The sequence below is a fragment of the Microcaecilia unicolor genome, chromosome 5, assembly GCF_901765095.1.
Source record: "Microcaecilia unicolor chromosome 5, aMicUni1.1, whole genome shotgun sequence".
NCBI classification, from domain to species: domain Eukaryota; kingdom Metazoa; phylum Chordata; class Amphibia; order Gymnophiona; family Siphonopidae; genus Microcaecilia; species Microcaecilia unicolor.
Window position 1 is genome coordinate 161,616,736 of NC_044035.1, and position 16,850 is coordinate 161,633,585.

General features: G+C 43.1%; 1 protein-coding gene across 1 annotated transcript in view; it reads right to left on the reverse strand.

The window, feature by feature from the left end:
- Window positions 1–16,850, reverse strand: part of SGPL1 (sphingosine-1-phosphate lyase 1) — a 332,112-nt gene that overhangs the window by 94,430 nt on the left and 220,832 nt on the right. Inside the window, exon 6 of the mRNA XM_030203525.1 lies at window positions 614–702. Coding sequence (XP_030059385.1) covers window positions 614–702 — 89 coding nt within the window. The remainder of the gene's footprint in view (window positions 1–613; window positions 703–16,850) is intronic.

The following is a 16,850-nucleotide window of genomic DNA, read 5'->3' on the forward strand; positions in this document are numbered from 1 at the left end:
AGCAAAAAAAACAAACAAACCTAATACTATCTCCTTTCAAAGAGAAGATGAATTAGTGATATACCACTGACAGTTATTAGGCACCTCACACAATTGTAGAAATGTACAATGAGAGGATAGTTACATTTAGATACATAAAAAGGGTCAGCCCAGTGGATCAGTGGCAGTGTTGTGTACCACCCTATGGAAAGTCTCTTGTTTCAAGTCCTGAACTGGGCCTTCCTCACCGCAGGTTGGCTGTGGCTGGAGATGCCATGGAGGTCACCAACAAATGGTCATTGTTAAGTGCAATATCTTATAACTATATTTGAATTCTATGATACAGGGTTCCAGAACGGGTCTTTGTGCATGGTTACCAGCCTCAGGACCATCACTGCACAGCCAGGAAATAGGTTCCAGTTTTCTAATGGTTTTTAAACAAAAAAAGCTTACTTAAAACAAAAGTGGCTTCTGGAAACAGCTTCATTGTTTTGTTCAGGACCTGTTCTGCTTCTATGCTGCCAGGCACTACATAAAACTTAGAAGCAAACATGAAAATACTGCAACACCTAGTATGACTAAAAGAAATATAAAGGAGGAAACTGAAGGCTATTGTGGTTGGGAGAATACATACATTTCTGGATGTTTGATCCCATTTTCAAAAGCTAGATCTCGGTATGCTTTACAGGCCATCAAAATGCTCTCAGTCCCACCTGAAGTCATCTGGAAAAGAAAAACAAAGTTCCACTCAAAAGCATTTCCGTAGTGTATGTATTCCACAGATTTTCTAGATTTTAGCTTGTTGGGTGTGCATGTACTTTATACGCATGGATATATGGTAACTTAATTTAACAGCATCTATTTATATTGCAGGTATGATGCAAATTGCATCATACAGTTCAGCTAACTAAAACCTGGCACGCAACACCCTGGATCCTGTGAAAAGTTCTGAACAACAATACCCTGCTTTCTTCTCAAATCAAACCAACTCAGCTGCACTTCTGTGGTAGAGGCCAACCAAATTTCTGCACCAAAACCAGCCCAAAATTCAGATTAGCCCATGTTTTAGTTTTGGCCAAAAATGCCAGTGCATTTTAAGCTGAAACCATAACTCACCCCCAAGGAAAAGTGATGCCCCCCCCCCCCCCCAACCAAAAGCACCAACCTCTCACCTCTGTACCCTTGGTGGTCTAGTGGCCTAACCAATGCAAGAGTGATTCTCAGTCACTCCTACCCCTGCCAAAATGGCTGCCAAGACCTTCTCATGAGACTGTCGCAGAAGGCTGCAGCAACCATTTTGAGAAGGGAGCTGGCATAGGCAAGAGAGACTGTGAAGATACACATTTGAAGCAGTTGTAAATAATGGCAAAAGTTTATTGTGAGATCGGTGAATATGGCATCATCTTGCTGTACACTGTTTTGGGTGAAGTTTTTCAAAAATGTAGTATATAAATCTTAATAAACAATAAAATAAATACATTATTGATGAGAATTGCATTTACTGCTTGCATGTCTTAAGCTGAAGACACCAGCTGGGTATGTGCAATACAATGATAATGCAACATTCCCTGTAGAAAGGTTACCTGCCTTTACAAGCAATTTCCTGCTGCCTCTTGTCCAAGTGTCACCATCAACAGCTGTGTCTAGAGGTTTAATCCAGTTTCAACATATGCTGACCATAACAATCTTTCGGCTTACTAAGCAGTTTTACATTATATCTGCTGCTGTCTACTTGAAATTAGCTCTTTACATTGAGAAGGAAGTAGTAATATTGGCAGAATACTTTACATAAACATTCAAATTCAGCAATTCTCATCTCTTGTCTTCAAAGGAAATAAGGAAGGTCTAGTTTTCAGTAAATTCACAACAAACATGCATCAGATGAATCTGATGGCATTTGCCCCCATATCCAAACCTTTCAGAAAATTAATATACAGGTAAGAAATCCTGCTTCAAAGTGCTTTTCAATTGGGGGAAAGGGGAATTTTAAAGTTTTTTTTTCTGCATCTAAAGCCTGTTTTAAATGACGAAAATATCCACATATACGCAAGAAAAAGCACATGCTTGGAAACGTTCACCTACTTTTAAGCAATTTGATTAAAAGCACTTCTGGGAGCATAGTCTGGGAACAGCAGAGGTAGAGTTGCAATGTTCATGCATAGAGTACAGACAGAAGTTTACCCCGTTTTCAAAGCAGGTGTAAATTTGTACAGCAGCATTTGTGTGCTACTGGAGTAGGTTCTGCAAGCTTATTTTATAAAAGGCACATAGGTACCTATACTGACTTAAAAAAAAAAAAACTACAAATCAAAATTCCTCAAAAAACTATGAGAAAGCTCTTCTGTCAATAAATATATCAAAAATCCTATTCACACTTACTCTAAAGCAGCACAAATATCACATATTTAGAAATAGTGAAAGGATCTTAATATATGAACGGAAGGAGTGATTTTGTGTAAGAAATCTAGTTTAAGCACACCCAACTGATAATCATAGGTCCAAAAATCATAACTAAAATATCCATCAACTTTTTTTCATGAAAAAATTTAGAGGGAAAAATAATCTTTTGGAATAGCCTACCATACATGTACATGCATCCCCCCCCCCCCCCCCCCCCCTCTAGAGAACACCTGCTACAGATTAGTAACTTTGTTTTCTCCAAGGACAAGCAGGCCATGACATTATCACATGTGGGAATCCTTAGCTACCAGACTGACCTAAATAAACAAACAAACAAACAAAAAAGTGTGTGTGGGGGGGGGGGGGGGGGGGGGAGCCAAGGCCTGCAACAAGCTAAGACCTAGAACCTTTTTGTTTTACAAATTTTTATTTTTATTATTTTTGGATCAGCCTGGTACATAAACAAAAATGGGCCTGGGGGATGGAGCTGCAATCTAGATGCCAAATAAATTCTGAAGGACTGACTGACCAAACTAGCTGTAGCATTGGCAGTTTGCTCTAAGCAGTAGTGAGATGGGAATGTGTGGACTGATGGCCACGTTGCAGCTCTGCAATCTCCTCTATTGAGGCTGACATTAAGTGAGCTTCCAATGCCATCTCAACTCTGACATTATGAGTCATGACATGACCCTTAAGAATCAATCTGGCCCGGGCATAAATAAAGGAGATTATCCAATTGGCTAGCAAATTGGATAGAGTGCATTTACCAATGGCTGTCCCCATCCTGTTTGGGTCAAAAGAAAAAAAAAAGCATATGGAGAACTACCCTGATGTAATGAAAAAGAGTTCTGCGATGTGAGCTGCTGACAAGAAAAGATGATTTTTCTCCATCCAATTCATGAGGGAGACCACCTTCACTGCCATCGGACAGCTGTGGTCCCCCCCTCCTTGCTTGTTGATATAAGCCACCGCTATTGCACTGTCGGAAAAACTCAGACCGGGTTCACCACCAGAAAGAAAACAAGGTCACATAAGGCATTCTACACTGCCCTGAGCTCCAAGCGATTTATTAACCACTGAGACTCCTGTTCTGTCCAGGTGCCCTGTGCCAAATGGAACTTGTAATGAACTTCCTAATCTGACTTGCTGACATCCGTCATCATCACCTCCCACTGTGCTATCAGAAAAGGAGCTCCGACGGTCATATTCCTGGGCGACAACCAACACTGCATACTGTCTGGCAACCAGTGTCCAAGGAAGATGAAGGACATACTTCTGTGACACAGAAGACCAGTGGCTGAGAAGAGATTCATGTAATGGCTGCATATGAGCCCTTGCCCATTGCAGCACTTCCATCACAGGTCAAAGATGGCAGTGACCTGGACGTAGTCCTAGACCCTGGGCCTGCCTTGACTGAGGAGAAGACAAATCTATTGAACCAGCTTTGACCTCCTACATTCTGTGAGGAAGCTCCTCTCCTGTGCTGTGTCAAATAGAATGCCCAGATAATCCAGCATCTGTGAAGGAGTTAGTCTGCTCTTCTCGAAACTGATCGCCCAACCCAAAGGCTACAGAAGATGGACAACTTTGTCCACTGTGTCCACGCTGTCCAAATAAGACTATATACGAATGACCCAGTTGTTGAGATATGGGTGAACTGCTATGCCCTGGCAATGAAGGAAGCCACCACCATCAAAAGCTTGAAAAACGGTCTTGGAGCTGTGGTGAGACATGACAGCACAGCACCACAAAATGTAGAAATTTCTGATGTGGCAACCAAATGGGTATATTCAAGTATGTCTCCTTGAGATCAAAGTCAGTGAGAAATTCTCCCACTTGAACTGAGGCTATGACTGCTCTTAGTGTCTCCATGTGAAAGCAGGACACTCAGAGGCAGCAGTTTAGACCTTTAAGATCTAAGATCAGACGAAAGGTTCCTCCATTCTTTGGGACAATGAAGTAGACTATCTGCCTTCTCCCTATTCAGCCTGGGGAACTGGAACAACGGCTTGAAGCGCCAGCAAGGAATCTACAGTGGCCTGAACCTTTACCGCCTCAGTTCCCTTTTGACAAGAAGACTGCAAGAAGAGAGGAGTGACCGAGCAGGAGATCTCCAACTTGAAACCTTCTATAAGAATATCCAGAATCCACTGGTCTGATGTGATTTTGGCCCACTCCTCCCGAAACTCCTAAGACAACCTTCCCACTGGAGGAAGAGAAGAGCAAACCAGTTTCGCATCATTGTGAAGTTCTGGAGGTACTGGACACTCTAGCTGACTGAGAGGAGGACTTCCTGTCTGCATGAAAGGAAGATTGGTGTGTCTGAAAGAGGGACTTATGACCATATTGCTGACGACCAGGCTGGTACAGTCTGCTGTCTCAAAATCGAGAGCTCCCTGAAGACAAACCACTGTGGCTTAGTTTCTCCCAGTTCTTTCACCAAGTTACCGAGATCTTCTACAAATAGCCACATACCCCAAAAAAGCAGTCTAACTAGACGTGACTTTGATACTGTATCTGCTCCCAATACCATAACCAGAGCTGCTGACGTGCCATGACATCCAAAAGACATACTGCAGGCTGTAACCTGTAACATGTCATACAAACAGCATCCAACAAGTAGGCCTATCCCACTTCCAGCTGGGTGTTATGGCACCTGTCTTATGTTGCTGACTGATGATGCCACTTCAAGCTTGCTCTTGCCAGGAACGAGTTGCACACTGTTACTTGAACACCCAAAGAGGCTAATTCAAAGGCTTATTCAGCAAGCCTTCTAGCTTCCTATCCTGTAGGTCTTTTAGGGCAATGCTCCTCTTCCACCGGCAAGGTGGTCTTTGCCGTAACCAGGGAGTCCACCCTGGGAAGCTGCAATTTATCTTTTTCCTCCGGAACTAACGGATTGAGGCAAGCCATAGATCTTCCCGCTCTCAGTTCCATGTCCGGTGAGACCTATTCTGTAGTAATCAGATCCTGAATGTCTAGATGCATCAGAAAGGCCTTAGAAGGACCTCTAGCCCCCCCACCCCCCCCCCCCCCCCCCCCCCCCCATGATTGACAAAGATGGAACTCCTGACGCCGAAGCAGAAGGCTCCTCAATGGAAAACACTACCAGTGCCTAAGAAATAAGAATACTAAGCACCTCATTATGAAACAATCTCAGTACTTTCGGATCATCTCTTTCTCAGGAGGGAGCTATACATCTTCTAACAGCTCCTTCAATGATAGACTGACGCCTCATCAGATAAGGAAAGAGAAGCAGATAGAGCATAATATGCCCACTCCTGGAAGTCTAAACGAGATCTCTTAGGAGTCAGAGGGGCAGCAGGACAAGAAACTGATGCACCTTGCAGCAACTCTGACTGTCCCTGCTTCAGTAAAAAGGTCTGGTGTAAGAGCAATATAAACTCTGAAGAAAACAAAGATCCTGATGCTGCTGAAAGCTCTGTTGGGCCCCGAGACTCTAAAATGGTGGCTGTGCTCCCCGCGTGATTAGACAAAAGCTATTCCTCACTGCCAGTTGGCCCCAACAAAAACACACCTGTTCCCGTGCTCTCCTGCATCAAACTGCGCACTGGCCTTGTCAAGAGAGCCCCAAGACCCTGACTTATTTGGATACTGTGCCAAATCCAAAGATGTGCTGCCACCGACTGTTTCCTCTTTGTCCAGCAGGATTCTGTGCTCACACGCACTGTACCACCACAATGCTGGTCAGCTGGTCCCACCGTGGGAATATTTAACTGCCTTTGCAGGAGTTAACGTTCACCTCGACTGTTACAAGAGCAGCACAACGTGTCCCAAGCAGTGAGGATCCCCCACTCTCCCCTGCATGTAGAACTTGTAGCCCTCTAAGCAGTTCTGAGTCAAACTTTAGTCAGACTTACCACTGCCAGCTACTCCCTCCAAGCTCACAGTATCCACAAGTCTTACCACAAAAGAGAAAGGCTCAGGATTGATACTGTGTCTCACACTCTCCAGAAAACCTCCTTTTTATTTTGGTTGTTGTGCTGGAAAATGAGAGCACTACAGGAAACGAATTTGTAAATTTGTGAGGCACCAGAGACAGGGATCTGAAGACCTCCAGATATGACTCTGCAGACTCAAGCCACCCGTAAACTTCAACTGGAGACCAGTTGACCAACTGGACCAGGAGCAAAGCACTCATTAGCGGAGGATGAAAAGTGTGTCCATCCACCTACTGGAGATAGAAAATACTGAGGAGCTGGACTGGATGCCAAGAAAGATCTGTCTCAGCTCAGTTTTCAGTTCTCTATCGCCACCTGCTAGTCGATGGACACAACTATCCCACACGTTCTGGAAAAGTGGGAAGGTACGTAATGGAATGGTTATTTTTGACATAGCTACATAAGTATTGCCATACTGGGGCAGACCGAAGGTACATGAAGCACAGCATCTGGTTTCCAACAGTGGCCAACCCGGGTCACAAGTACCTGGCAAGATCTCAAAAAAGTACATTTCATGCTGCTTATCCTAGAAATACGCAGTGGATTTTCCCCAAGTCATTTTAATAATGGCTTATGGACTTTTCTTTTAGGAAGCTATCCAAACCTTTTTTAAACCCCACTAAGCTAACTGCTTTTACTACATTCTTTGGCAACGAATTCCAGAGTTTAATTACATGGTGAGCGAAGAAATATTTTCTCAGATTCGTTTTAAATTTACTATTTTGTAGCTTCATTGTGCCTCCTAATCCTAGTATTTTTGGAAAGAGTAAACAAGCAATTCACGTCTACCCATTCCATTCTACTCATTATTTTATAGACCTCTATCATATCTCCCTCAGCCGTCTTTTCTCCAAGCTGAAGAGCCCTAGCCGCTTCAGCCTTTTCTCATAGGGAAGTCATCCCATCCCCTTTATCGTTTTCGTCGCCCTTCTCTATACCCTTTCTAATTCCACTATATCTTTTTTGAGATGTGGTGACCAGAATTGCACACAATATTTGAGGTGCAGTCACACCATGGAGCGATACAAAGGCATGATAACGTCCTCATTTTTGTTTTCCATTCCTTTCCTAATACCTAACATTCTATTTGCTTTCTTAGCCGCCGCCACACACTGAGCAGAGGATTTCAACGTATCATCAACAATGACACCTAAACCCCTTTCCTGGCTTTGTCTCATTAATCCATGCTTTTGAATATGCTCTATAATTTTATTCTTTATAATAGTCTCTACCATTTTACCCAGCACCGATGTCGGGCTCACTGGTCTAATTTTCCCAGATCACCTCTGGAACCTTTTTTTTTTTTTTTTTTTTTTTTTTTTATAATCGGTGTTACATTGGCAACCCTCCTATCTTCTGGTACCATGCTTGATTTTAAAGATAAATTACATATTACTAACAAAAGTTCTAAAAGTTCATTTTTCAATTCTATCAGTACACTGGGATGAATACCATCCGGTCCAGGTGATTTGCTGCTCTTCAATTTGTCAAATTGAGCCATTACATCTTCCATGTTTTGTTTTTTATTTATAACAATTTTACAATTATAATCAAGCATAACTTGTTTGAAAAGCGATACATTTCCCATTACAATTTTAAGAATACAAAGCTAAAGAAGCAAAAAAGGAATGAAAATTCTCGCTCAAGTCCACATAAAGGGTGCAAGATGTTAAGAAATGGAGTATATATATTCATAACAATTTTTTAAGTTTGGTCTGAGAAGTTTTGCAGGTCACATTATACAGTATGTACCTATTTTACAGAAAATATGACAGTTTAAGCCTCCCTATTCTGCCTAGATGCTAGAAATACTGTTAACTGAGCTGGGTCAAAGAAAACATATTTAATCGATTGGTATTTCACCATACATTTACATAGATATCTCAGATAGAAGGTAGCTCCCAGCTGAAGAACCCCAGGTTTCATCAGTAGAAATTGTTTACGATGCTTTTGCGTATCCCTAGAGATATCTCGTTCTTGTTTTTTCAGATCACTCTGGTCAGAAAATGGCAAATAATAGACCTGTGTAAAGGGAGGAATAATTTCTTCCTTTACTCCGAAAACCTCAATAAGGTATTTTTTTTTTTAACATCTCCCTAGGGGATTTAGTAAGTTGCTTAGGAAAGTTCAAAAAACGAAGATTATTAATTCTAACAGAGTTCTCAAGGGTTTCGGTTTTTCTTCTCATTGAAACCAAATCCTTTATCATAGATTCCTGCTGAATTTGCATTTTTTTCACTTCCAGTTCCATTTTTATATCTGATTGTTCTAATTTTTCTACTTTGAGGTCCAAAGTTTTTATGTTCTGTTCATGAATCATCATATCTTGATTCAATTTCTGTATCTGTGGGGAAAGAGATTTCCCAAGGCCCACTATTAGGGTCCAAAGAGAATCTAGCGTCACTTCAGTTGGTTTGCTAATATCAAAGGGAAATTGAGCGGGTAACACCTCTTTCTCCGTTGTTGTCTCCCGGTTCAGAATAGCAGTTTCTCCCACCTTAGTTGTAACTGGTGTCGATGTTCCCATCAAGGCTTTCAGCTCACCAGCAGTCTGATCTAAAGCCTCCCGTCTCTGTTCACTTGCACCACTCTTAGGAAGCAAGTTCAGAGACGCCTCTGTTGGTGTGCTGCAACTCGCTGGTTGAGGGGGTGGTTCCCTTGTGTCGGGGCTGAGCGTCAGCTCTAGCCCAGGAGACGTTTCCAGGCTGTTACGTCTGTACTCACCTCACTCTCTGGTGGCCAGAACTGGTGGCTGCTATGTACTGCTATAGACTCTTGCTGTTCCTACCCGTTACAGACTTCAAGCCAGTCCGGTCCGGATCTTCCAGACTTACTCTTGTTTGTCCCTGATCAGCAGCCGTAGCTGCCTGGTGATTTTTGCAGCTGAATCTCAACTGCTGGTGGGCTTATTAGCCATTTGGAAACTCTCTGCTTGGCCTTTGCATTGCGTCTAAGGCCCTGGTATGTTGATGCTTTTGCACTTCAGCCTGAGTTTGTTTCCTTGCTCTAGTTCTTGCCTGAAGTCTTGCCTGTTCTAGTTAGTCTATGTTTAGTTTAGGGTATTGCTTGTTTACTGTATTGCTTGTTTCCCAGTCTTGTGTCTTGTTTGTATGTCTTTGCCTAGTTCTGAGTTTATCTGTGTTTGTTCCCTGCTTCAGTGGCTGCTTGCAGCTTTCAGTTCAGTCTCCTGTCTAGCTGTGTTGGTCCTCCTACTAACCTACAAATGCACTCAATCTGCGGCCCCTCCTTACCTCTCTACCCTCATCTCCCCTTACGTTCCTACCCGTAACCTCCGCTCTCAAGACAAATACCTCCTCTCAGTACCCTTCTCCACCACCGCCAACTCCAGGCTCCGCCCTTTCTCTGCCTCGCCTCACCCCATGCTTTGAATAAACTTCCCTGAGCTCATACGCCAGGCTCCCTCCCTGCCTATCTTCAAATCCTTGCTCAAAGTCCACCTCTTCAATGTCGCCTTCGGCACCTAACCACTACACCTCTATTCAGGAAATCTTGACTGCCCCAACTTGACATTTCGTCCTTTAGATTGTAAGCGCCTTCGAGCAGGGACTGTCATCCTTTGTTAAACTGTACAGCGCTGCGTAACCCTAGTAGCGCTCTAGAAATGTTAAGTAGTAGTAGTAGTAGTTCCTTGTTTCAGTGGCTGCTCGCAGCTTTCAGTCCTGTCCTTTAGCCTATCCTTTCCATGCCTTGCTGTCCCTGTTTATTCCTTTTCCCTCTGACCCTCAGTCCCTGTGCTGCCTAGCTGATATCCAGTCCCGACCCTGTCCAGTAAGTCCTGCCGGCCACCTGAAGCCAGGAACTCAACTTCTGGTGAAAGGCGGCCAGGTGCAGGTGAAGCCTAACTGTTTGTCAGAGATCTGCCCTGTCTCTAGTGTGGGGTGGTTTTGCCTGCCACTGCCGCTCCTTGGCAGTGGCCCAAGGGCTCACAATCCTAGTTCCAGTGTTGAATATATGACACAGGCCTCCATTTGCTCTGCAGCGAGTCAGCGGGCTGCCTTCCGACATACTTAATACCGGTATTGTTGGAACAGTAGCGGTCTGAAGAAAGGGTCGAATATCCTGAGAAGAAAGAGTCTGCTGTTGTGGGGCATTGGAGGCTGAACGACCCCGTCTCTTCGGCATCTTCCATGTTTATAGAGATTTCATTCAGTTTCTCTGACTCATCAGCTTTGAATATCTCTTCTGGTACTGGTATCTCTCCCAAAGCTTCCTCGGTGAAAACCAAAGCAATTTGATCTCTCCACTATGGCTTTATCTTCCCTGAGTGCCCCTTTTACTTCTCGGTCATCTAGCTGTAGTATGTTTAACTTTGCAAATATATTGGACAATGAGAATTACAGGTGGCACCTGTCAGCTGTATGATTTTTGTGTGTGCTTCATACTCAGAAGCTTCCTAAGAAAACTCTTAACCAACAGAATCATTAGTAAATAAAAAATTGCTATTCTCTATTACTAGCGATTAGAAGCAGCATTTGCATCACAGAATCATATGATTCACAGTTGATGCTATGATACTAGGCAATTTTCACCAGTTTTTCCATAGGTCATACTATATTAATGCATCACATGCACCTGAATAATGCCTCAAGTATGATCTAATCTTTTTATATATAGTCTTCCTAGACCAAAAGACTCAAGGTCTTTTACTAAATGGCAGTAAGGCCAAAGCGGGCTTACTGCTTACTAAACTGGAAGTACCGCAGCAGCCCGGCGGTAGTTGCCAACCCCAGTGTGCACCATTTCTGGTGCTACAAAAATATTTTTGTTTGTAGCGCTGGCGTTACCCCGCGGTAATCACTGCCTGGTTACCGCCGGGTTAGCACAGAAGCCCTTACTGCCACCTCAATGGTGGTGGTAAGTGCTCCCCCTGAAATGGCCGAGCCATTTCTTAAAAAAAAAAAAAAAAAAAAATAGCAGTAAAAGGGGGCCTCAGCATGCATCAAAAAACACGTGCTGGCAGGACCCTTTACTGCAGCTTAGTAAAAGGACCCCTCATTTCTCCAATGTGGTTTACAACACAAAATATACAAATAAAACAAATATATAATTAGGTCTTATGATTCTAGAGACCAATCATTCTTAACCCAGTCCTTGGAGTACACCTAGTCCTATCGGGTTTCAGGATATCCACAATGAATATGCATGAGAGAGATCTAACCAAAAAATCCGAAGCCCTATACATGACAAATCAATATTTGAAAAATACTGCTGGCTGTCCTTGCAGTCTGAAGCAGCCCACCATACAAATACACATGCATAATCCTGCCTTAACTTCGTGATGAGCAACAGAAAATCTCACTGGACACTGTATTACTGGAACGTGGCATCGAACTCTGGGACTTCACACCCTAACCAACCTAAAGTCATATAGCATATTTCGTGGATTTCAAGCTAAAAGACAAAGTGGTGCATAAAGCTCGCTCGGAGGATAACTTCTGCTGGGATTCCTACCCAGTTGAGATTTATTTGGTGGCAGCCACTCTCCAGGGCCGCCATTAACTCAGTTTTTGTGAGCTCAAGATATCCGATATCGGTGAAAACACCCATTTGCTCTGATCTTTTAAACAGCTGCCAAAATTCCGTCAAAATTCGCTCCCTTTTGGAAGCTCGAGATTTTTTCCGTATTTTCATGCTGCTCCAAAAGACTTAGTTTCTCAAAAATCTATGGCAGGTGTTCATGTCCACACCTAAATAGCAACGGTTTCCAAGAATAAAACACTTGAAGCTTCAGCAATGGATGCTAAACTCATGAAGGCTCGGCGACCTGAACCATTCAGTTCTTACTTGTGGATTCCCTTGCTACTAAGAGTTACACCCGCAGCTTATTCTGTTTTTCTTCCTCCATGAGTGACAGAACTGCAGCCTGTGTGTCTGGAGTTGATAAAAAGGGGGAAGGCTAATGGGTTGAATACTAGACTCTACAAACCATGCTGTATTTTTTGATAGACTGCTCATGTTATGTTACTGTGTTATATGATTTCCAATGAAAGGTTCATAATAGTGGCTGTTTTAATTGTGTATTGGGGGATTGTTAATGTTTGTGAGAATTATTTCCTCTGAAAGTGTTTCCTTTGGAATCAATGGACACACTTGAGGTATATTCTCTTATGAGAAGTGGTTGGGAGTAGGGGAAGGGAATTTGAGATTGTTAAGGCGAGAAGCCAAGATCCAATTGATATTACATGGCGAGGAGAAGAGGATCTTTACTATACTATCATTTGTCTCTATACCTGATCTGACTTTGCTTCTCTACAATGGCTTATTACCCTACATGTTAGGAGTTTAAATTCGCCACAGAAGCATCAGCTCATGTAGAGAGTTGCTGCGTTTAAAAGCGGATGTAATCACGATTCAAGAGACACACTTGCTCCCGCAGCATGATATCTTTGTAAACATCATAAATACCCCACGGTTTATTTCTCGTCTAACACACTGCATAAGAAAACTGGAAGTGTTATGATAGCATTTTCCACATCTCATATACGAGAAGTTCGAAAGGTGATTACTTTGAAATTGGGCTCCAGGGATAATACTGTAGTTAATGTACATACTCCTAATGAACCTAATTCTGCTTTTTGGGAGGCACTTAATACGCTTTTGTTAAATTATGTTGAAGGGGAGGTTATTCTGGGAGGGGACTTTAATCTTACTACAGATCCTAAGCTGGATAACACGGGCCCTGCGATGCATTATGCCTGCGGTGCCCGTCACCATTTGGGGTGATTTCTAGCTCGCTGGGATCTCCCTTGACTGCTGGAGATACTTTCATCCTGGTCACAGAGATTACACCTACTACTCTCAGGTACATGGAACTTACTCCCGTAGACTACTGGATGCGGTAATCGTCCCTTCTAAAAAAAAGGTTGGTGTCTTCTCAGATCTATGCTCATACTTGGTCAGACCATGCCCCTCTTACTTTAACTTTAGCACTGATACCGGCTCCAGTAGGACTTCGCTATTGGCATTTAAATGATACCCTACTTGGGGATCCTGCTCAAATCTCTCAGATAGAATCAGAGATTAAAGAACATCTCCAAATGAACGATACATTAGATATGACCCCTGACATTCTTTGGGAAAGGCTGAAATCTTTCTTACAGGGTAAGCTTATTGCTCTACAGTCTCATGTCACTCGGACAAAGTTCTGGGCAGAACAAACCTTGCTGGCTTGCCTGGATGAATCGGAACACAAAGCTAAGACCCTGGGGTCTACTACGACTTTGAGAAATCAGAATTGCAATTGGTAGAGATTGCAGAGAAAGCATCAATCTCACTTTCAATTTGGTAACTGTGCCAGTCAGATGCTAGCTTCAAAACTGAAGAAGCAAAGGGCTCATAATTATACTCCTAGTATCCAGGACGAGAACGGCAAGGTCCATACAGATGCCAAATCTATTCAGAATGTGTTTGTCCAATTTTTCTCTAACCTTTACCAATCAGATATAATACCCTCAGATGTGGCCCTCCAGATATTTAGACTCGCTCTCTTTGCCATGTCTCTCGCCTGCGAATACTGAGTCCTTATCGAGGCCTATCACCTTGTCAGAGGTTGAACTAGCTATTAAGAATCTTAAATTAGGAAAGGTCCCGGGGTCAGATAGATTCCCCAACACATTTTATAATTGTTTTATAAAACTTCTGGCCCCTATTCTCCACTGTGCATATAATAAACCGGTCAAACTTAATGAATTTCCCTACTCTTGGCCATAATCTCTGTCTTGCCTAAACCTGGTTAAGAATCCTTTGTTGTACTTTTTGTATAGGCCAATCTCATTATTAAACACCGACTATAAATGTTTTACAAAAATCTTGGCCTCTCGTCTACAGAAGACTTTACTGTATATCATCCATGAAGACCAGGCCACTTTTATTCATGGACATCAGTCATTTGACAATATCCGTAAAACTCTACATCTTCAATATCAGGCTCAGATGGAAAGGGTGCCTATGCTTTTGCTCTTCTTGGATACTGAAAAGGCTTTTGATAGAGTGCACTGGCCTTTTCTGTTTCTGGTTTTGCAACGGATCAGAATTAGGGAATCTTACCTTCATTGGATACAGCTTCTTTACACCAAGCCTTTAGGACGCCTTAAGATTAATGGCACCTATACATTTGAACTTTACAGAGGCACTCAGCAGGACTGCTCCTTATTTCTACTCCTTTTTCCTATTGTTATGGAGTCTCTGCGTGGGCCCTATAAGCTCAGGAGGGAGTGTGGGGGGGTGTTTGGTGTGATGAAGAACATAAGATCTTGCTGTTTGAAGATGACATCTTGCTTACCCTGATCAGCCTATGCACATCCTTGCAGGCGTTACTCCCTATACTACAAACATACGGTCAAATGTCAGACTTTAAGATCAATATGCAAAAATCACAAATTCTTAATATTTTCCTCCCCAAATGTGAGGTAGGCCTGTTGCAAACACAATTTCCTTTATCTTGGGTAAATCATTATATTAAACATCTTGGAATCAATATCACTCCCACTTCAGCAGGTCTTTTTAATGCTAATTTTCCTTCTAAAGCGTGGGAGCTTTTTGCTAACTTTGACCGCTGGGAGGGGCTAAATCTTTCTTGGCTTAGTCGGATCCATGATATTAAGATGATGCTTTTGCCAAAACTTTTGTATCTGTTTACAGTGCCCCCTCCCCCGCCTATTCCGGACAGTTTTTTTGTACAATTGCAACAAAACGCTTTTGCATACATCTGGAGAAAATGCTCAGAGTTCACCAGTCGGTGTTGTACCAACCGAAAAGTAGTGGTGGTATGGGGGTCCCAAATTAAAAAAAAATATTTTCAGGCTGCCCAATTATGTATATTTACGGAGTGGCTTTTGCATTCAACAAAGGCTTGGGTTCGCTTGGAATAAGCCTGGCTGGGTTAGATCCCCCTTTGGGCGGTAGTCTGGCTCCCTAAGAGGGACCTTCGGAAAACAATTGCTACACTTCCTCGTAGTATAGCATTTCTGCTGTGCACTTGGTAAGCTTTGCAGGGTACCTTCTTCCCTAATAGGCAATATTACTTACAAATGGCCATTCACTATGCCCCGGGTTTTCAGACAGGGTGCAGGATTCATGCTATAAGCTCTGGGAACAGAGGGGACTTCGCATTCTAGGTCAGATTTCTTCGGAGGGAGGAATTTTGTCTTTTTTTTGACTTACAGGATGAATATGGGCTGCATGATATTCAAAGATTTCATTATTGGTAGCTTTGTGATTTCATCCTTCATAGGGCTAAAGGTGAATTGGGTATGGAGGAGACCCGTTAGAGCGAGCCTTGCAGGGAGGGGATCAGAGAGGATGCATTTCCTGTCTTTATAAGGCTCTCCTGTTTTCTACTAATCCTACTGTGTATCACACTAATAAATGGGAGTGAGATCTGGTTATCTCCCTGGATCCCAAACAATGGGAAATTATATTTAAATATCTATTAAAAGTGTCTACAGCCAGTTGTTTGGTGGAAAATAGTTATAATATACTTACACACCACAGCAACTTTTTAAGATGTTTAATTTTGGCATGGGGCACTGCTGGCGACATTGTGGAGAATCTGGTGATATGCATCATATCTGGCGGTCTTGCCCTGTAGCCCAATACTTTTGGACTGTTGCTTTTCGGACTTTACATCAAATACTTCTGGTTAACTATCCTTATAAAGTGGAGTACCATTTGTTGCATGTTAAACCAGTGGGAGTGCAGCTAGAATATCATAAGCTAGCTTGCAAGATGTTGCTAGAGACTTATTGGAAACAAGCTAGCTTGCCCACTATGGACAGAGTATTCTGTAAATTGGACCATATTCATTAGATGACTAACCAGCTTATTTTCGAAAGAGAAAAACGCCTATATTGCGACCCAAATCGGGAGATGGGCGTCTTTCTCCCGTGGGCGCCCAAATTGGTATAATCGAAAGCCGATTTTGGGTGTTTCCAACTGCAATCCATCACGGAAACAGGTAAAGCTGACAGGGGCGTGTCGTAGGCGTGGTGAAGGCGGAACTGGGACGTGGTTATCGGCCGAGAGATGGGCGTCTTTAGCTGATAATCGACAAAAAAAAAAGGCGTTTCTACTGCGATTTTGGGTCACATTTTTTCACAAACAGGTCCCAAAAAAGTGCCCCAACTGACCAGATGACTACTGGAGGGAATCGGGGTCACCTCCCCGGACTCCCCCAGTGGTCACTAACCCCCTCCCACCAAAAAAAAACCCTTTTTTCCAGCCTCTATGCCAGCCTCAAATGCCATACCCACCTCCATGACAGCAGAATGTGTTCGATCCTGTCACAGCCTTTCCCTGGGTCAGATGTGGCTCTCGGGTGCACTACAGGGTCACATCAGCATTGCATTGTGGTGAGTGTAGGGTATTGGGCTCCGTGATTTCATTAGCTTGTGTTACAGTCTCACGATGTTGGTAGTTGGTAGGTTCTTCTCCCATGGTGCTTTTCCCCCTGCCTACTGGGTCAGAGTGTGCCCTGTTGTGTTTCCTGTT